Raw genomic sequence first — 22727 nt, 5'->3', positions numbered from 1 at the left:
GCTATGAATTGCTCCATCATATTAATATTATTCTTTAAAATCAAGGGTTGGTCAAGTTTTCTACAGTTCTATACAGTCAATATTTTCAGTTTTGTGAGCCACATGTTGTCTGTTAAAACTATTTTGCTCTGCCTTTGAAACACTATGAAGAAACTACATCAAATACAGAAATAAGTGGACATAGATGACTGAATGTGTGTGTGTGTGTGTGTGTGTGTGTGTGTGTGTGTGTGTGTGTGTGTGTGTGTGTGTGTGTGTGTGTGTGTGTGTGTGTGTGTGTGTGTGTGTGTGTGTGTGTATGTGTTGCTGGCAGTTTGAACTCTGGGCCTTAAGCTCGCTCGGCATGGCTCACATGGCTGGAACTATGTAACTTAAGCCACTTCTCCAACTTGGCTTTTTATTTATTTTTGAAAAATGTTAAATGATCCTTGAGTAGTTGTACAAAGGAGTTTCAACTGAACATATCAGTTTGTGAGTTCAATGCGTCTTCATCAATGCTACCTCTACCATCCTTCCCCTCCATCTCTCCCAACCCAAACCATCAGCCTGACTTTTTTGCTGGGTATTTTGGGGACAAATTGTGCACTTCCCTTCCAGTTTGGCTTCCAATGGAGATCCTCCAGCTTGCAGCCTCCTGAGTAGTTAGGATTACAGGTGTGAGCCACCAGTGCAAAGCAACATAGATGAGTTCTTTTGATGAGTTTTAATAGTAAAATTCTCTTTCTAACATCAAGAAGCAGGCTGAGTTTATTCCAGGAGCTTTAGGTTGCTACTTCTTTCTGAAAACTCCTTAATCTATTTTCCAGAGTTTTCCATTTATAATCATTTTGTATACACCCACTAATCAAGTGTTTAAATAATCTCGAGGGCATTGACTGAAAATTGTGCAAGTTCAATACAAAAATGGCTTAATTAACTTATCGTCTTATTTTCTAAGGAGGCCAGAGGTAAGCCAGTTCTATGGTTCATTAATTCAGTGATTTTCCATCTTTTTTCTCTGTTATCATCAATGGGTCACTTTGTCCTTTGGCTGGTTCTCTCATGATTACAGAGTTGCTATAATAACAGCTTTTGGCATTACTGCTCCTACAGCAGTCTTAAGACTCAGAAAAGAGATTACTCCTTCAACTAATCTGCAAAGTCTGATGGGTTCAAGAGCCATACAGCATTTAATCACTTTTGCAGTACTGCGGTTTGAACTGATGCAACAACAGCAGAGTGATGTTTCCAGCCCTGGTTTTTACTGGTCATTTTAAAAAATGGGGTCTATTTTACGCTTCCCATTGTTTCTGGGGTAACGGGGGCCTGCAATGTAACCATCTCTCTTGGAGATGGAGTCTCATGGAATTTTCTGCCCAGGTTGGTGTGGAAGCAAGATTCTCCAGTTCTTAGCCCCCAAAGTGACTTAGGAGTACAAGTGGTGCCGGCCACTGTATCCATCTAAGGGCGAAGGAAGGGTCTGTGAGCTTTACTTTCTGGAAGCCTACAACATGCTTCTCTCATTCTCCATCTCCTTAATAGCTAGATTATAGATGTGAGTCACTGGTGCCTAGCTTTGTTTTTCGTGTGTGTGTGTGTGTGTGTGTGTGTGTGTGTGTGCGCACGCGCGTGTCAGTCCTGAGCTTGAACTCAGGTCCTGGGCACTGTCCCTGAGCATTTCTGCTCAAGGTGAGGGCTCTACCACTTGAGCCATCACCCCATTTCCAGCTTTTTTGGTGGTTAATTGGAGATTAAAGTCTTATGGACTTTCCTGCCCTGCTAGCTTTGAACCACAATCCTCAGACCTCAGCCTCCTGAATAGCTAGGATTATAGACTTGAGCCACCAGCACCTAGCTGGTGCCTGGCTTTGAAATGTTCAATTAATACTTATTATTTTACCCATGGAGAAGCCCAGAAAAGGATTCAAAATTGAAAGCTTCTGCTCATATTTCAAGGATAGGACTTTCTTTGTGATTATCAAGTTTACTTTGAGTTGTCTAGCTCAACAAGGAGAACAGGGCAGTCTTGAAATCCTTGAAAGATGTCAAAAATCAAGCGATAGAGCACTTGCCTTGAGCTGAAGAGCATAGGGACAGCATCCAAGCCCAGAGTTCAAGCCCCATGACCACCCCAAAAAAATATTTTAAAAACTACAATGACAAAAGGTTTGTCTAAGATGCCAAAGTCTTGCAATAGCTGTTGTTGTTATACTGTGTGTGTGTGTGAGTGAGAAAGAGAGAGAGAGAGAGAGAGAGAGAGAAAGAGAGAGAGACAGAGAGAGACAGAGAGAGAGACAGAGACAGAGAGAGAGACAGAGAGAGAGAGAGAGAAAGAGAGAGAGACAGAGAGAGAGAGAGAGTGCAAATGTGAGCAGTACAGACAAGGTGCTGATAGAAAAAGGTATATTCTGAGAATATAAAAGAAGGCATTTCTGAATACTGAGGCATAAAGCTTGTGGCTTAAAGAATCATGCTCCTGTATGGTACCAGTTCTGAGTAGCACACAGTTGAGAACTATACATGTGAAAGTCCTGAGCTGATTAGGAAAGCATATAAGGAGAAAATTAGAAAAGTACTTGTGGGAAGATCACTGTGTTCATCTTGGCCTTTACTGAGGTAGGTGGATGAAGCAGCTTCCATCTTAAAGTATCCCCGAAGTTAACTTGGATAGATAATATCCATTGCTCTATCTTATTTGTCTTTTCTCTATCAACTGACATGGAACTCTTTGAAGACATGGTGTACTGTTGACCTGGTTGTATCCTCCATTACAGCTAAAATGTAAAGTAAAACTCATACGTCTTTTCTGGGCTGCATATCCAGGTTGGTGTTAGTAAAGAAAGTAATGCAACAGCCCAGAAAGCCCTGTAGGGGTCCATCCTAGAGTTTGGCTGCAGATGGACAGGCATTAACCAGATGGGTATGGTTCTATCCTTAGGTTCATTTCCATAGCCAGAGAGAAACAGAAGCTCCTGTCCTACCAAGGCTTTCAGAGCCACTGTAAAGAACAAGTAAACATTTTCCATACTCATATTTTTGTTTCTTTTCTTGATTGCCTAGTTTTCATTTGAGCTGCCTCCTAAGACTGAGTTATCAACCTGCACGTATAATGTAATGGTGAATCAAGTCAGCAGAATCTGACAAATACTAAAAAGAGAAATAGAGCAAAGAAGAGAATAGAAGAAGGTATTATAGAGAATATCAAAGTATATCTCTGATAAGGAGGTACACTTAGTTCCTTAACAGAGATAAGTGTTTGGTTCATTTTTCCAAGGCTGAGGATGTAAAATATATTCCTCACTGTCAGTCTTCAAAAGAGGTTGTCAAAAATAATTTCTTCTTTTCTGTGAAAGAGTACTATAAATAGCTTCCATAGTGAGATCAGTATGTCTTGTACTCATTATCCACCCGCCTCTTTTCCTTGGAGTGCTAGGATTACTGTGTTCCATCATGCCTGGTCCCCTAACTTCTTTTATTCAACATGCAATCATTGCTTTGGATACTATATTAGTTTCTCACCACTGCTATTACAAATGACCACAAACTTAGTGACAAACAACTCAAATTTATGATCTTACAGCTGTTCAGGTAAAAGTCTGAAATAGGTCTCCCTGTGCTAAAATCAAGGTATCAGTAGGCATGTGTTCCTTTTTGGAGACCCCAGGAGAGAATCTGTTCCTTTTATCCTTGTAACTTCTACAGACCACTTGCTTTCCTTGGCTTGTGGCCTATTCCTTCGATCTTCAAAGCAAACAGCCTTGTATCTAACTGGCCATACTTCATTAATCACATCTTTCTCTGACTGTAAGCTAGGAAGGTCTCTCCACTTGTAACTATCTACACACTTAGTTTGGGTTTTCTCAGAAAATCCATAATGCCGGGTTCCGGGGGCTCATACCTGTAATCCTAGCTACTCAGGAGGCTGAGATCTGAGGATCCTGATTCAAAGACAGCCCAGGCAAGAAACACCATGAGACTCTTATCTCCAATAAACCATCAGAAAGCTGGAAGTGGAGCTGTGGCTCAAGTGGTAGAGTGCTCGCTTTGAGCTGAAGAGCTGAGGGACAGCGCCCAGGCCCAGAGTTCAAGCCCCATGACCCCCCCCTAAAAAAAAAGAAAGAAAGAAAGAAAGAAAGAAAGAAAGAAAGAAAGAAAGAAAGAAAGAAAGAAAGAAAGAAAGAAAAGAAAGAAAAAGAAAATCCAGGATGTTCTCCCATCCCAATGATCTTAATTGATCACATTCACTAAGTTCAATTTGCTATGTGAAATAGTATATTCACAGGCTCAAAGGATTAGGATGTGGCTGTCTTGTGTGTGTGTGGGGGAAGGTGTCATTATTATGCTGACCACAGACATGTCCTTCTCACTCTCTTCATTAAACTCAACTAGAAAATTCTAACTAGGGCTAAGGAATTCAAAGTACAAAACGAAATGTTTTGTTTTAACAATTCTGAATTGCTGGGAGGTTCATTTTGCATTTTAAATTTCTAGTTACTAACCCCAGATGGACTTCTGGCTGCCCTGAAATCCTGCAACATTGCTAGTTCATTAGATTCCTTCTTTTCTATTCTTCTTCTCTTTCCTCAAATTTCCAGGCCTTCTTCCCTATCTTTACTTCTAACTGATGAAATGCTTCCTAGTTTACTGGGATGGAAAAGTAAAGACAGTGACATGTCACACAATCTTCCACCATCTTGTAATTCACCGGTACCTGTGCCCATATATCTGATATCTATTATTATAGCTCCAGAAAATACAAAACTTTTCACGCGTACTTTGGATTCACTGCTGTAGTCCATTTTGGGAAATCACCTCACTGACATCCCGATCCTCCAGACCACAATTCTCTATGTGTTGAATCCTGATAGCTAATGACTATGCTATATCACCCTTCTGAGCCCTGGAAACTCCAGTCACATGGAAGGAGAGGGCTGGCTGGGTATATCCATAAAGAAACCTGTATAATTTTTTTTTTTTGGATCTGGTCGTGGGGCCTGAACTGTGGGCCTGGGTGTTATCCCTCAGCTCTTTAGTTCAAGGCTAGTGCTCTACCACTTGAGCCACAGTACCACTTCTGGCTTTTTTCTTTTTGCTTATGTGGTGCTGAGGAATAGAACCCAAGGCCTCATGAATGCAAGGCGAGTGCTCTACTACTGAGTTACCTTCCCAGCCCTGTATAATTATTTTTTAAGTGACAGCAAACAGAAATGTGAACTTATCTTTCCATTTTCACTTTATCTATTATATCATCGAATGTGGTATTATTATATCTTTAGTTCGAGGCCTTGGCTACTATATCTATAGTTTATATGTAATATACATATATAAATTTTCCTGGGAAAATATTTGTGTGAGTAGTCTGACAATGTTTAAAACCTCTACTTGCACGGTGCGGGGGGGGGGGGGGGGAGTGGGCGGTTACATAAGATTAAGTGGCCACATTCAACCCAGTGCTACTGTCATAGCACTTGGCATAGGCCACATATTCAAAATATGTCAATAAATGTTCCACAATTATATTAACCTCCCCCCGAAAATAGCTTCGGAAACTCTTGGGGTATGTCCTATTTTTTTTTTTTTTTCACCCAGCCACCCAATTCCTTCTGTGCTCCGTAAGTGAGAAAATGTATGTGGAAATCATTACTTCCCATTTTGCTAGAAACTTTCCAAAATAACACTTATGATACAAAAGTGTCTTCTAACAGCTTAATAGTGTGAATCTTTCTCTTGAAGGTGCTTGGAACCACACAATCTCAGAAAAATGCAATGAAAATGGAACCTCTAGCAGACAGCCTTTAGAACATTGTTCAGTGAAGATTCTGGGAAGGAGTGGGGAGGGGAGGAGAGGGTGAGAATATTGAAAGGGGCGACATCGATCAAGATATATCATATTCATAAGCTGCTTTATTAAATGGCAACTCCTTTGTACCACTATTTCAAGATAATAAAAAATAAAATCATTATCATAAAAATTATTCAATGTGCTTTCTAAGAGAAGCCAAAATGGGAAATGATCAAACTATTTGGATTTTTAAAAGCAAAGCTACTAAGCATATCTATTCACTGAAAGCTTATCTGAAATACCTTCAATCCAGGTTTTAGAAACTTTTCAAGGTCACAATTCATTTCAATATGAATTGGGTTTGCCAACATCTGCAATTTGTTCACAATGGAAAGAATGTCTCCTTTCAAGACAAGGATACAGGGCCCTAGCAGTGAAGGTGCATGGATGACCCCCGTGAGCTAATTGTGAGGAAGGGGCGGGCTTTGTCTCCGCCCTGCCAGCCAATCAGAAGCAGGGGAGGGAGGAGAGGTGCCCTCGAATGAAACTCACGCAATCTGGCAAGCTTTTACAACGGCCCAAGGGATTTGTTTCCTAGCCTTCATGCTAAGGGCATCTAGCTATTAGACGATTGCGGTTCCTCCTCTGCTTTCCTTTTAAGTTGCAATCACACTGGTCAGTTCTACCAATGGTAGGCAGATATACTGTATTAGTATAGCAATATATGTGTTCATTCTGCCTTACATTTGCCTTCTGTTACACATTAACACAAAACATAAAGTGTCTTGATGATAGTGACAGTCACAGACTGCTATGGATTTAAAGAATTCCAATGCATTCTTCTTATGTTTATGGGAATCAGGATCTGTGTGAAAGTATCAGCTAAGTAGGTGTGCTGGGCTCCAGTGGGACAGTGGTGACGCCCAGCTTATGTGCACCCGGTAAAAAAAAAATCATACGAGGGGAGTGACCTGCCAGAAAATGTTCCATTCGGAGTTTGCATGAGACCAAAGGAAACGTTAGCAGAATGGTAAACAGTCTCTTCAAATGTTGATTTTGAAATCAAATAAAGACAGATAGCGCTTTTTTCCAACCCTTTAAATTGAACCCTCTAAAAGGTCTTTCCCGCTGCTTACTATGAAGCCGTATAGACTGGTGGATATGCATGGATTCCCTGAGTGATAGAGCGAGAATGAGAGTAAGAGCAAGCGAGCGAGTGAATGAACGAAAGACAGAGAGACAGAGAGAGAGAGAGAGAGAGAGAGAGAGAGAGAGAGAGAGACAGACAGACAGACAGACAGACAGACAGACAGACAGAGACAGAGAGAGACAGAGAGACAGAGAGAGAGACAGAGAGAGCACATGTGTGCCAGCATGAGGGATTAAACTCAGAGCCTGAGCACTGTCCTTTAGCACTCAAGGCGAGCACTCTACTACTTGAGTCACAGCTCCATTTCCAGCTTTTTGCTGGTTTCATGGACTTTCTTCCCCAGGCTGGCTTGTGATCCTCAGATCTCAGCCTCCTGAGTAGCTAGGTTTATAGATATAAGCTGCTGATTCCTGGTAAGTTGGTTGTTGTGAAGCTATGGAAACTGTTGAAATATATATGGCTTCCCTTTTCATACCCCAAGTTGACCTTCCTTTTGGCAAATGTGTTAGCTGACATGCAAATTGTCCTGCTTGGCCATGTCTTTCAAAATGGACACAAATGCCAGGCAATGACCAAGAAGCTAGTGTTTCCTTCCTGTGTTATTATGAGGTGTGGGGAGGCCGTACAAAGCGCGCAGTGTTCCCCAGTAGAAAGGCAGACAGGCACATGGGACCTTACCTTTGGGAATGGTGATCTGACAGCTCAGGTCACAGTCCTGCTGTAACTGATAAAAAGCCACTTCCTGCAGCCGGGCCCGTTCCAGCTCTGAGAGACTCTGGATGGGCACTGACCTCAGCCGCACACTTCGGCCTGACATGCTGTTCCAGGTGAAGTCACCCTGAGGGCCAAGGGAAAAACAACAGTTACACAGCTGGCCTGCTTCTCACAAACCTCATCCTCTCTCTTAGTCAATAGTCAAAGCCACGGATTTCCTAGACACTTGCAAAAATTAAATCTCATGTAGCTGCCGCATCAGATGATCTTTTCTGATGATGCATACATAAATATATAGGCTGAAGAAAACTGCTTAGAAAGTGGCAGCAAAGATTTGACTTCCTCTTTTTTTAACAGGAACACAGAACTTTAAAAAATTTTTGCATGGCAGTAACAGGGAAAACTCTGTGTCCTGCTCATTGCTGCTGCGCGCATGAGCTATCAAAGGGCAAATGCACTTCCAGGGGCCACTCCGCACCAGGGGCTGGCCCACAACCTTTTGAGCGAATACATATAATGACATGATGAAGGGATCAATATTTTTGCCCAATTTTACATAATATTCAAGGAAGAATAGCACTGTATAAGAAAAATATGATTTCAGGAACTCCTGTAGGCACCAAATGTTTTATTGAAATAGTTTACTAAACTTATTTTAATAACAATGATATTTTCAGATCCTTTACACACATGGTTCTGTGTACTTTGAATCATCTCTAGATTATTTTTAATACTTAACAGAATGTAAACTGCTTATGGAATAACTATATAAAAAGTGCTTGAAAGCTGCATTTGCTCAAAAGGATTAACTTCTTATCTAGGCCCATGAATGAACTAAAACCGATACCTCCCTGCGTCCATTGGGTAGCTAAGTTTCATCGAAGGCATTCACCTTGCAATCATATTGAACTCTCAGAAGAGCAGGACTTATTAATACTATGTTTACAAAGAGGGATAAAGGAAACTACCCCATAGGAAAGGAACATCAGCACTAGCAATAACAACTTCTCAGGAACCCCTCCCAAATTAAAGATGGAAATAATGCTCACACTTGTGACTAGGTCTGCTTAATTATGAATTACTGCCCCCACCCTAATTCTTTGTCTATTTAAATCTAAACCTCATGTCCATGTTCTTAAAATGGCCGAAGTACCATCTATCCATGGCTTCCTGTGCCAGTTAATAAATCTCCCTTTCCTTCCCTCCACCATTACTGGCACTTTACTTGGTATATAGGGCCAAATGGGCACACTTGACATGTGAGAGCCCAGGAGTTGGGCCTGGGGTCTAAAACTCCAGTGTGCATGACAAGATGGTTCAATATAGATGTTGGTGTGTGTGTGTGTGTGTGTGTATGTGTGTGTGTATACGCGTGCACATGCGTGTGCGTGTGCACCTGTTCTGAGGCTGAACTCAGAGCTTGGGTGCTGTCTGTGAACTTTTTGGTTCAAGGCTAGCATTCTACCACTTGAGCCACAGCTCCATTTCCATGGTGGTTAATTGAAGATAAGAGTCTGATGGATTTTCTTGTATGGGCTGGGTTCAAACTACAATCCTCAGACCTCAGCCTCCTGAATAGCTAGCATTAGAAGTGTGAGCCACCGATGCCCAGCTAGATGTTAACTTTTAATTGGGAGAACTTTTTATTCAAGGTTAGTTTAACCTGTGGATGTGAAATCTAAGTATAAGGAAGGTGAACTGAACCTAAAGCATATACTTACAAAATATATAGTATGTTCTTATTATAATAATATCAAAACTAGAGAAACATATAACGTATATATATATATATATATATATATATGATATAATGGTAAAGATGATAAAACTGAGCCTTAGTGAGTTTAAATAAGTTTTGTTAAATCATGAGGACACGAACTAAGAAGCTATGGCTTTAAAGTCTACAGCATAATTGTAACTGCTGAGTTTCTATAACACTCTAATGAATTATTTGATCACAATAACTACAGACATATGACCAATAACAATGCTTATTTATGGAGATGCTTGTTAAAATACTGATAGTCAACCCCCAAATTCCCACAATCATATGTTTGAATAACCAAAGTCACGTCTCTGCTGCCCACTGAGAATGCTGGGCTCTCTACCCAGGGCACACAGTGAGAAATGGGTGGCACAGTCTTCTGAAACCCAGTGTTACTTTACAAAAGAGGGTTTCCTACAAATTACAAGCAGTAGCCACAGTGACACAGATTTGAAGAATCACCTATCTCTCCATAATTAGAAAAAATGCAGAGCACAGACAGCTCCCGGCTCATACAGACAGAGACTCATTGCAGGATCTTGGAACAGTTTGGTTGAAGAAGTCATTCACCTTAAAAGAAGGACATTGGAGCCAGATGCCAGGATGGCTCACACCTGTAATCCTAGCTAGTCAGGAAACTGAGATCTGAGGATCATGGTTCAAAGCCAGCCAGGGAAGACAAACCTGTGAGACTCTTATCTCCAATAACCAGCAAAAAGCTGGAAATTGAAGGTGTAGCTCAAAGGGTAGAGTGCTATACTTGAGCGAAAAAGTTAAGGCATAGCATCCAGGGCCTGAATTCAAACCCCAACACACACACACACACACACACACACACACCTGAATTCAAACCCCAACACACACACACACACACACACACACACACACACACACACACACACACACACACACACACACACACACACACACACACACACACACACACACACACACACACACACACACACACACACACACACACACACACACACACACACACACACACACACACACACACACACACACACACACACACACACACACACACACTGGGCAAGTCAGAAAGATTGGCCCAGATACTTTACTTTTGCTCATTCTGTTGACAATTTCCTACCTAGAATGTTAATTCTAAAGTATGTAGCATTATGCTATATTTTCAGCATTTTCCCCTTTCTTTGAGGTTACATTTATTTCTTCAATAAGTGGAGCTATTATACTCTAGAAGGAGCAGAAATTGGATGTGGGAAGTAAAAAGCACAGACTATCAAACATTGACAACTTCTGGGGAAGCAGGCTCAGGAAAAGGGCAGTGGAGGAAAAAGATGTCCAGTTTTAGACAAGGGAGCCAGGCAACATTTGAGCAAGGGCTATGGAAGCCAGGTCCTTGTGTGTGAGTCAGTGGTGACATGTATGAATTTACATCCAGTGGATGATGAAGACTAATAGTGCCCAGGAGTGCTCAGGGAAGATGCTATCGGCAGGGCTGTGGCGAGATGAATGAGTGAGCAAAATGTGTAGAGGGATGTCTACTCATTCAAACTCAAGTAAGTTCTTCCAGGACCAGCTTATTTTAGATTTCCCCACTTTGATATCACTACACAAAGCACAAGTTTCAGCAGTTCGGAATTGTTTGTGCCCTTTACTTGCATCCTCCAAACTTAGGATATCACAAAGTATATTTCCAGTGAATTGTTTTTCTCTGCAAATGGTAAGTCCCAGATGAGTTTGTGACTTTTAGATAGGAAGCATAGGTACCTAAGGGAGTTGATTGCTGTTGGAAATGTCAAAATGTAACCATATGTCTGCTTTTTGAAAGCATTTAAAAATGTGACCAGCAGTGGGTTTAATTAGCTCTGGCAGGGGATAGTGAATCTTTTTTTTTTAAATTAAGCTTTTTTTTTTTATTAAGGATAGGATAGTAAAATTTTCAGGTTTTGTGGGCTTCGTGGCTTCTGCTGTAATAACTCAACTCTACCTTTGGAGCACAAAAGTGGCCTTAGGCAATTTATAAGTGAATGGGTTTAGCAAATGTCAATAAAACTTCATTTATAAAAACAGATGATAAGCTGGATTTAACTAGTATGGTATACTATTGCCAATCTCTGAATACAGCTTATGAGGAAGTAAACCAATTTCTACAAGGAATACTTCGCTTTTGTTTACTCTATCTTCCTAATTAATTCACACAGTATAGTTAGGAAACATCTCTTACATTTTAAGTACTATAGTAGATTTTGAATTATTGTGATGATGACACATCCTGGTCTTCAAAGGGTTAACCTTCATATAGGAAGACCACAAGCAGTCTACAACATACACAGATTGTGCTAGTAGAAGTAAACAGCAAATGCAGAAGGGGACATCTGTTTGGAGATCAAGGAAGTCATGATAGAAAAGGTAGTAACACAATGCAGATTTGAAAGGTGAAAGAGAGGGATAAGAGTTTGTCTAGTAGAAATGCAGCTCTGGAGAAAACCAAAGGTACTATGGCAAGTGAGGTTGAAAGAACAGGCTTAATCAGAACGCTATACCGTGGGAAGGAAGGACCAGCAGGGGTGAAGTGAAGCTAAGTAGAATCCAGGGTCTCTAGAGCATTTGCTGTGGACAGTGCCATAGTATATTCGATTTTTGTCTACAGGCAAGGGCTAGTCACTCGAGAACCTTGAGTTAGAGAGGAACATGGTCAGAAATGGGAAATGTGATTAGAAATAAATTTCATAAGGAATTGAAAGAAAGAGCAAGTTAAAGATGCTGACAAGATGCCAGGCTAAGTATGATGTGATTCAAACTTGAATAGACATTTTAATGAGCTACAAAATGCCAGAGTACAAGGGTAGAAAATCAATGTGATGCTATGTGATTCAGGGAAGAGCTAATTCAATATATTCATGCCCACTCATTATTCTTCAAAGAAGCACTGACATAAATACAAAAGGTCAATGCCACCACAAAGTGACAAACAAACACCCACAAAGAGTACCAAAGCCCATCAGTACAGCTTAGAAAGTGCTTCTGGCTGTTTCTCAACTCTAAAAATGTGTATTCTAGGCCAGCGTTTTTTCTTTGGTGATTGTTTATCTCAGAATAGATGACTCATTGTATGACTTTCTCAATCCTATTCTTGAGTGGTTGTCATTGGATTTTTTTTAAAGGATTGAAATGGATGATTCTAAATTTGCTTCAATTTAAAAAACGTAGGTGTTGTTTTAAATTCTGTTTTGTGGTTTTTGTGGTGTTAGGGATCAAACCCATCCTACTAGGCATACATTCTATCACAGTGACAGCTCCAGCTAAATGTAGGTGAAATTGTAACTGGCACCCTGCCTCTGAATAGACGAAAGAGCCTGACAGTTATAAAAACATCCTTTACTTCTTCGATACAATGTGGCAATATTAATAAAGAGTGGCATGTATGATAAAAAGATATACCATAGCAGTTCTTTCTGGAAGTTGATGTTGCCCACAAGGGAGACATCTGGCAATGTCTCAAGACTTTTTTTTTAAAATGATCACAGCTGGGCAGGAGAAAGGTATGTTTGTGCTATTAGTACACGCAGGCTGAGGATTCTGCAATTCATCCTATAATGCATAGCAGAGTCCTCTGTAATAATGGACTATTTGGTACAAAATGTCAATACTTCAGAAGTTGGGAAACCCTGGCATGACATATATTAGGTCTGCTATGAAGTTCAAATTGCAAGAGAAATCCCTCAAAATAGTGGTGTCAGGACACAGTAATAATTATTTATACATTTTGCTAACCATCCAAGGCATGATTGACATATTCTTAAGCATCTCCTGTATTATTATGTACAAAAACAGAATCATAGGACTTATTTTGAACTAGCTTAGAGACAAAGAAATACCACAAAACAATTTAGAAGAAGCAATCAATTGAGAAAAACTCACCCGCAGCGTTACCTAACGATAGTGTCTTTCCTGCCAGAAGCATGTATCTCCACATGTGCCAAACAGAAGCAACTTAAAGTCTATGGCTCATCCAGAAAGATCATTCTTTTGAGCTAACCTGTAGCTTTACAGACAGACTTAATTCACCCAAGAAATAGAATTGATCAAAATAATTTCGGTTTTGGTTTTGACCACATTATTTTCTTATATTCTTGGGGCTGGTCTCTAACTAGAGCAGTTCTTTAGCCACATCCAGTACTAAGGGAACCCACAAGGGGTGATACAGGGCTGTTCAAATGGTGGTCTATGGATGTAAGGTGGACAGGTGAACGTTGTCTGTCATGTAGCTTTCTGGGCTCTAAGGAAACCTTAGGAATTAGTGTCACAAGAAATAGGAACAAACCACCTCTCATGAAGGAACATGCGAAGATGATGATTATTTTTGCACAGTGTAGGTTGAGACCTTCTAAGTTGGTGATGCAGACTTGGGCTCAATGGATGGGAATTTTTGGGCAAGATTTGGACCATCTCTGAGCCTTCTTTCTCACAAGTAGCTGAATAAAAAGCAAGGTTTAGCTCTCAGGTGTATAGGGCTTGTACAAGACAATGCAGATGATTTTCTTGTAGAAGAGCGTATTAGCTTCTGATAAGCTGTGAAGAAGTGGTCATTTAAGTTGCAATTAATACTAACCATCATCATTCTAAATTTGTATCTCTGTCTTAAGCCTGGCAGCTCTAGTGACATCAAAGTCATTAGAAATACGTGGCAAATCCGTGAATAGATTAGTTCTAGTATGTGTCGGTTTTTCTACATTCCAGCTGCACTATAGTTCCACAAGATGAGAAGCAGAAGAAAAGATCTAGTAGATAGGCTAGGACCTGGAAAGTGGTCTGCTTGTTAGATCAGTCACACCAAGGGCCAAATTTCTTGACATTTATGTCTTAATGAGATTGGTAGTCAGTTATTAATAATTAGTAAAGCCAAGTTTCCCAGGTAATCATAATGTGTTGCTAAAATGTGGCATAAGTTTAAATATCAAGCCCATAGCCAATATTTCTGAAAAGGTCTGACTTTATAATTCCAAATAAACACGAGGTGATAAATGTCAAGCAGCTCCCTTCTTCATGAGCTTCCAGAGAAAACTGAGCATGTTCATGTGGCTGTCATACCCTTGGTTACACTTTTTAAAAAGGTTATTCCTCGATGACTCAATAGGATAACATTTGCTGACTTTTCTTCATTCTTCAAGCACACCTCAACTGATCTTTTTGGGAAGAGATTACTATATACATTTTAATATTTGAATTATTGATTCTGGCCTTTAAAAATAACTGAGGAGGGACTGGGAAGGTGGCTCAGTGGTAGAGCGCTTGCCTTGCATACATGAGGCCCTGGGTTCGATACCTCAGCACCACATAAGCAGAAAAAGTGGGAAGTGGCGCTGTGGCTCAAGTGGTAGAATGCTAGCCTTGAGCTGAAAGAGCTGAGGGACAGCACCCAGGCCCAGAGTTCAGGCCACACGACCGACAAAAGCAAACAAATAAACAAAACAACAACAACAAATGGAGGCTTTTCTTTTCTCTCACTTCCTTCTTGGTTTTTCTCTTCTTTTTGTTTTGTGCCAGTACTGGGGCTTGAACTCAGGGCCTGTGCACTGTACCCTTAGCTTTTTCAATCAGGCTGATGCTCTACCAATTGAGCCACATCTCCACTTCCAACCTTTTGCTGGTTAATTGGAGATAAAGAATTTCATAGACTTTACTGCCTAGGCTGGCTTCCAACTTCAATCCTTAGCTCACAGCCTCTTGAGCAGCTAGGATAACAGGCCTAAGCCCCTGGCACCTGGTTCATTTATTTTTTAAAGCAGGAATTCTAGAAGATCATGCACAGTTGGCAATGATAGTAATAATTCATTTTAAGTTTTTCCTTTGGTATATTAGTTATTTTTATTGCTATATGAGGAGTGTCCAAACATGTCACAGTAATACGATGAAAAAAATCCATGTCACTCATTCAACAAATACTTATGTGAGCGCCTTCTACAAGGTTTCTTCTCAAACTACTTGAGGTTCATTAGTGAACAACGTTGTCCTCGTATAGCTTGCAGGCTGATGGAGGAAAACATACAACAAACACACACAATAAACATTAAGTTATACAAAGTTCTACAAATTACAAGGCCATAGGTTCTGGAGCAGCAGAAATAATAGAGGGACAGAGAGGGCTTCCTGGGGAGCATTCCAGAGAATGAGCTATGTGAGCCAGCCTTTAAGAACGTGATGGGATAAGCAGGCAGAGTCTGACACATAAGGTCGATGTGGTTTAGTGGCTAAAAGTAAGGCCTGCCTGGCTTTGGCCTCTAGTTCTGTTACTTCACATCTATTTTTTAAAAGCAAGCTACTTCCATGAGTCATGACTCATTTTCTTCAGCTACAAAATGGGAATGATGAGGATTTTGCTGAAAACATGTTGGCTCACCAGGAATCCTCCAACTACTGTCTGTGAGTCAAATCTTGCCCACGGAGTGGTTTTTGTAAATGGAATTTTATTAGAGTACAGTCACACTCAGTCATGGGGGTGTTATCCATAGAAACCTCTAGCTGAGTTCTTGTAACAGAGACGGGCTGACCCATAAGGCTGAAAAGACGGACTCTAAAGCCCTTTACAGAAACTTTTCTGACTACTGGACTAGACTAAAAGAAGAGGCCTATTTATCACTGGGGTTTGCTTTTGAGTCAATAAAGATTTTGTTACTTTGGTAAATAAATCACATGACAAGGCTAGGTTTTTGAGATATGATAAACTATGTCTGTTCTAGGCTGAAATAGATGTGATTATCTGAAATGGTCTGTTTGCCTGGATAATTAATAAACTCAAGAGCTAGAAAGGAAAGATGTCAAAATCAGTGCTAGGCTAAAACTACCCAGAAAAGCAAATGTCATTTGTATCTTGTTAACATAAAGAGGACACCACCACATATTAGAAGATTCCAAGTACAAAAGTATCAGGGTGAAAGTCCTGCTTTATTTCCTATGGAGTTTTCAACCAGCTATGGTAAGCATTCTTAGTTCTAAACTTTATTCAAAGCCTGGATGGGAAGGAGGTAGACTAGACTGCACACATCCCAGGGCTGTAGTAAAATGAAAGCATTTGTGTGAGTTAAAACATGTATCCAGGATAATGCCAGAATTTGACAATTATGCTTGCCTTTCTATAATTAAATTTAGTTCATTGAAATTAGACCAGTCCAGAGATGAATTAGACCTGGATGATTATAGATGGTCCAACTTTCTGCTAGTTACCATTCTAAATGCTTTATTTATATTCTCTTATTTACTTCTTCCAGCAACCCTAAGGGTGACAACATCATTATCCTCATATTAGAGGTGAAGACATTTTTTTTTAATTTGTAACTTTAGAGGTGAAGAAATTGAGGTATAGAGCTTAAGGACTTGCCAAGAGCACACACTGCATAAATGATAGAGTTGGGGCTTGAAGCCAAGCTTCAGCCTGTAGAATTTAAATTCAGAACTAGTATAATACATATATTTATAGGTAGATATATATAGATGTAGATTTAGATATAATCACTTCTCAAGGTAAACCAATCTGAATCGTTTGCTTCTCAAATAAGCACAGGGATGGCTATTAGTGAAGAAACTCTTACAACAGTGGAGCGAAACTTGAGAGTCAAGTTTCATCTCTCTCTCTCTCTCTGTCTTCATCAGAAGACTATAGACAGGCAAGCCAGACTCATTTTAAAATCTAGATTAAGCCAAGTGCTGGTGGCTTACTCCTGTAATCCTAGCTATTCAGGAGGCTGAGATCTGATGATTGCAGGTCAAGCCAGCCTGGGTAGGAAGGTCCATCAGAGTCTTTTTTAAAAAATTTAATTTTATTCTCAAGGTGATATACAGGGTGGTTACAGTTACACACATAAGGTAGTGAGTACATTTCTTGTCAAACATTGATACCACCTCCCTCGTTTCTTCTCTCTAATAAACTACTCAAAAACGTGCCAGAAGTGATGCTGTGGCTCAAGTGGTAGAGGGCTAGCTAGCCTTGGGCACAGAGGGTCTCAGGGACAGAGCCCAGCCCTTGAGTTCAAGCCCTAGGACTGGGGAAAAAAGATTATGATGTTCCTTTTCTAAAACAGATCATATCAGATTCATTATTAGCCTCAGTTAGTATCTGAGTTATTCTCCAAAACCTGTAGCTATCATGCCCATAGTACCTAAAATGTTATACAACAAGAAGTTGAGACAGGAAGATTAGCCATTTTAAAAGACCTTGTCAGACCTCAAACCAGCCTGTGCCTGAATCTTACAGAAATCAACCCAATTATACTGCTCTGTTTAATTGCATACATGCCTTCCTATTCCAATTGCTCATTTCATGCTGCTGCACCATCACTAATTAATCTGAAAATGAAATGCTTTTCCGTCTCTATTGGCACAGGTAGCTCTTTCCTGCCATACAGCTCACATAGTGATCAATCCACTTCTCTCTCTCTCTCTCTCTCTCTCTCTCTCTCTCTCTCTCTCTCTCTATATATATATATATATATATATATATATATATATATATATATAGTTATTATAAAGGAGATACATAGAGGGGTCGCAGTTACCTAAGTGAGATATAGTACATTCTTTTCACAGCATCACCCCTTCCCTCATTTTTCCCAGTTTTTCCCTCCCATCCTCACCCACAAGTTCTATGGTTCATTTTCAACATAGTGTCTAATGAGTACCACTGCTATATTTGTTCACTCTTTGTCCCTCCATTTCTGTGTCCCCTCTTACCCCCTAAAAGACAGACAAATGAACAAACGAGACAAAAGGTAAAGAGAACAAAAACAGCAGCAAAGAAAAAAACCCTCTTGTTCCCATTTCTTCAAGTGCATTCCAGTAAATATTTTATATGATCATATGAACATAGCTATTGAGCCTCTGTGGAGCTAAGAATATTCTCCTTTGGTTTCACTGTATGAATGTCTAGAGCCCTATATAATCTATCCTGTTCTGGTGTACTTTTTTGGTCTTTTCCCATCCAGTGTTTCTTCCCAAATGTGAGAGCATCACAATATTGTATCAAAACTATCTTCAGGGAAAGAAGTGTATACATACATACATATATTGCTTGCCCACAGGTTCTATTCACCACATCCTTGCTGTCCTCTATGATCGCATGGACCTAAGCTTGAAGGAGGAACTTAAATCTGTTCTTTTTTTTTTAAAGGAAAATTATTTTTTGGTGAAAAACACATCCTCAAATGACAGAGTATATCAAGTGTCAGTAATGGCCCAGCTGGCATACCTGAGGCTCCCATGATACCTTTTGTTGCCAGAGAAATCAGCTACTGTGAATTATGAGACCAAACAAAAATGCAATCTTCTTATTAGACAACTAGAAAGCTCCTGTCCCTTTAGACTAGAGGAATAGAGACTGTGGGGGGGGGGCGTTAAAAGGGAGAAGGAAAGGGAGGGAGGGAGAAAGAATGAGGGAGCAGGAGAGAGGGGGCAAGAAGAGAGAGGGAGGCAGGAGAGAGAGGGAGGGGGAAGAGAGAAGGAGGGAGGAGGGGGGGCTGCTGAGCTGCTGAGGAGGGAAGAGAGAAATTGAAACTAGATTCCCTGCTCCTTATTTTAATAAGTAATTTTGAGGAAATATACTGGAGTTAAGAAAGGAAAATCCCTTGGTCCACAGGGATCTACAAATGGTAATTGGATTGTAACTGTGCAAACTGTCCTTATTAGGAATGGACTAAAGAATGCTGGCTGCTTCTGGGAACGCCCTCCCCCACTTGGAGAGCATGATAAAGCATATAGAATGTTGTCTTTGTTTAGGAAAAATGGTCCAATCTTAAATATTTAAAAGAAAAACACTGACTTCTTCCACAAACTTTCAAAACAGCAAGGTTTGGTTCTCCTTCATACTGAAGCATAACACATGCTCTTCATTTCATGCTCTTTACAGAACAATCCTCCCTGAGAACTTGCTCATTTCCTGAGCAGAGAGTGTGGAGGTCAGTGGCAATGCAGCCACGTGACCATGCTTAAGAGGGTGCAGGTGGGGGTGGAGCGGGGAGCTAAGGGTAGACTCCATAAACAAGATGAAAAATGTAAGATTAAAATCATATCCCGAACACATACCTTGATGTGTGTGTATTCCACGTGATACTGAACCAAATAGAATTAGGTTCAACTGGGGATCTTTGTTTCCCAGTTCAGACATAAAGTTATACAGTAATTCTCACATGGGTCTCAAGTGATTTCTAACCCCCCAAAATCACTGTGATTATAACTGACAAACTGCGAAATGATTTCTTGGAAGATTTTACTGATTCCAATTACATACTTCTGTGAGGTTAATCATGAAAGCCACTCATAGTTTCGGTTGCTGCTGGTATTTCTTTAGCATAAGAAAGAATAAAAAGAACAAAATGAGTTAGATGGTTTTCCTTACTAGGAAGATGTACCTGAAAAAAAAAAACATAGTACAAGCTATCTGTTACTGTGTTATTATTTCACATGAAACTGATAAACATACAATTTATTTTCATTATTGGGAAAATGATCTCTTAGTTTAGGAACTGATGACAGCAACATGTGATCTGATTGAATGATGACTGCCAGGCATTGTTCTAAGCATTTTATAAGTATTGATTCATTTATCTGTCAAAAGCATTTTAAGAAGCTACATTATCTTTCTATTACGGATGAGCAAACAGAAACTTAGAGAAGCAACTTTCCCGAAGATTCAGCTCTTGAGTAATGCAGCTGTGATGCCAATCTTTACAGAGTTTACACAGAAACTGGAAAACAAAGCCATAATCCATAGTGAGCATTATAGAAGCCAACTTGTAAGTATCCTTCAAGGAAGAGAGCCTTTCAAAAAGAACAATTGGGACAAGCAGAAAAGGTCAAAAGCTATGTACATATGACCATATAAGATGATGTTAAGTGAAATGAACCCCAAGATAGGGACACAAGTGGATTTTTCTTTCTTGCTATTGCTTTTAACATATTTAAAATGTACCATGTGATTTTTTTTTCTTTCTCTTGTATGTTCTTCCCCCATGGTATAACCCCTGTTTTCACTGTGGTGGATGCCGTTGCCCTGCATCTTGTATATACATTTTTCTAGTTTGGGGAGGGGAAGGGAAATACCAAAATGCTGAAACAAGGATACAGGATGACCCATTGTAACAATGACATGTACAAGACACTATGTTGAAAATGAACTTTACAACTGGGGACGGGGAGGAAGAGTTGGGGAGGTGGGGAGGGAAGGGAGGGTAGAGGAAAACAAAGGAAGAAGTAACAATGCTCGATAAAAAATGTACTCATTACCTTACTCATCTAACTGTAACCCCTCTGTACAGTATTTTTACAATAAAACATATAAAAAATAAAAAAATAAAAAGAAAAATTTACTTAAGCCTAAAGTACTCTATTAAATTATTTGATAGAGACATATACCAAGTCAATGAATGCATCACAAGAAAGCAACTATTCCTTTAAGTGAGTAATATCAATTTCAAGAGATAACGTCTTGTGAAATTCCTAATCTGTTTTAAGTGAGTTAAACTAAGTGAGGCTGCCAAAAGAAATGCAGAAATAATAGGAACGTTGCACATTTGGCATTCTTTGGAAAAATGCATTTAAGCCAGAAGAACAAAGGGTGAAGATAAGGAATGCTCTTTAAGATTTAAATATCAGCCCTTTAAGCAGAACCAATAAGAGGCCAAAAAGTCACCCAAATAGTCCTAGAAATAAATACCAGGAAGTAATTAAAACCAGAAAAAAAATGCTGAGAACACAACAATCATTTTTAAAAACCATTTAACCCTTCATAGCCAAGGATGTCAAGAAATAATTTACAGCCTTAGAATCAATACCATTAAGAATTCACTGTACCTCCTACACTTTTACTTGAAATTAATTCTGTTCATATCACGGATAGTATTTTACATATTGAAGGCAAATGTATAGAACTACTCTGTCAAATTGTTTTGAGTTGAATACATTTCTTTTGTTTCTTTTATCCATGCACATTTTTAAAAAAAATAAGGTTTTTTATTGTGAAAATACTGTACAGAGGGGTTACAGTTACATGAGCAAGGTAATGAGTACATTTCTGATTCTAGCACTCTGGCTTAAAACTCTCCCCTTTTTTGTGCCAGCCTTGGGGAATGAACTTGGGACCTGGGCTTTTTCACTAAAGGCTCATGCTCTACTATTTGATCCATTACTACATTACTACAGGCACAAGTCACTAACATCTGGCTTAAAATGATAGAATATGCATGAAAATCTGCTATTTTAAAGAATGAAGTGGAAATTTGGTGGCTTGTCCAGGTGCTGATGGCTTATGACTGTCACCCTAGCTACACAGGAGGCTAAGAACTGAGGATTTAAGTTTAGCCAGCCTGGGAAGATAAACCTAAGATTCTGAGAGACTCTTATCTCCACTTAACCAGTAAAAAGCCAGAGTAGAAGTTTGGCTCAAGTGCTAGAGTGCCAGCCTTGAGCACCAATAAAAAGCAAGTATTGCTCCTGTATTAACACATCATGTGTGTGTGCATGTGCATGTGCGTGTGCGCTCACGCACGCGCGCACACACACACACACACACACACACACACACACACACACAAATAGTGTCTTTTAGATGCATTATCAGAGTCTGCTTTGGGAATTTTCAGAATGTCCAGTGGCTAGATGACAAGCAGAAGGAAAAAAGACTCTGTTGCTGCTATTTGCTTCCTTAACCACAGCTGTCTGTCCTCTCCTCATTCTAAGCACTGAGAACTTGGTCTAATCTCTGACATTCTCCTGTAACTCCTGTGACCTGTCTTCAAGAGGAGTAGCTGTTAGATCTTTCAAATCTAAAATCTACCATGATAACAAAGTGTTAAATAACTCCAAAGCCACTTGAAAATGATAAACCTGAAAGGGGTCAAACCACAACCTAGAACATCTCACATTCCCTGAGTGCTTATTGCCTTCCTGAATATTCACTTCACTCTAGGGCAAGTAGAGAATTATGTCCGTTTCTCAGCTTAATCATCTTTTCCAAAGCCACACAACTAGGAAGTAAAAAGTTGAGGTTCATGCCCAGCAGTCTGCCTCCAAAGGCAGCATGTTTAAAATCCAGGCTCCATCCCAGCATGCCCGTGACCTTCTCATCACTTGGAAGACATATACACAGGAAGTGTGTATGGCAAAGAGCCTCCAACAGAGATACAAAGCCTGTCTTTAACTGGGAGGAATCTGGTAAATCCATGGAGGGCTGCTGTGTGCTCCATTTTTATGGAATCGTAGCATAGACATAGACTGGAACAGAGGTAAGCAAGAGGAACACAAAAGAAAGTCCATTGGGTAATGGCTTATAAAAGGAAGGTGAAGGCTGGTGTTTCCCTTAA

The 22727-nt window shown here is 40.0% G+C and overlaps 1 protein-coding gene across 8 annotated transcripts in view; it reads right to left on the bottom strand.

Moving 5' to 3' along the window:
• Positions 1 to 22727, bottom strand: part of Arhgap6 (Rho GTPase activating protein 6) — a 434648-nt gene that overhangs the window by 71877 nt on the left and 340044 nt on the right. For all 8 annotated transcript variants that reach the window (XM_070040889.1, XM_070040893.1, XM_070040892.1 and 5 more), the window contains one exon: positions 7590 to 7749. In XM_070040889.1, coding sequence (XP_069896990.1) covers positions 7590 to 7749 — 160 coding nt within the window. The remainder of the gene's footprint in view (positions 1 to 7589; positions 7750 to 22727) is intronic.

The sequence above is a fragment of the Dipodomys merriami genome, unplaced genomic scaffold, assembly GCF_024711535.1.
Source record: "Dipodomys merriami isolate MVZ:Mamm:240054 unplaced genomic scaffold, mDipMer1.0.p SCAF_3, whole genome shotgun sequence".
Taxonomy (NCBI): domain Eukaryota; kingdom Metazoa; phylum Chordata; class Mammalia; order Rodentia; family Heteromyidae; genus Dipodomys; species Dipodomys merriami.
The sequence above is the reverse complement of the archived record's forward strand: the minus strand, read 5'-3'. Positions and strand labels throughout refer to the sequence as shown.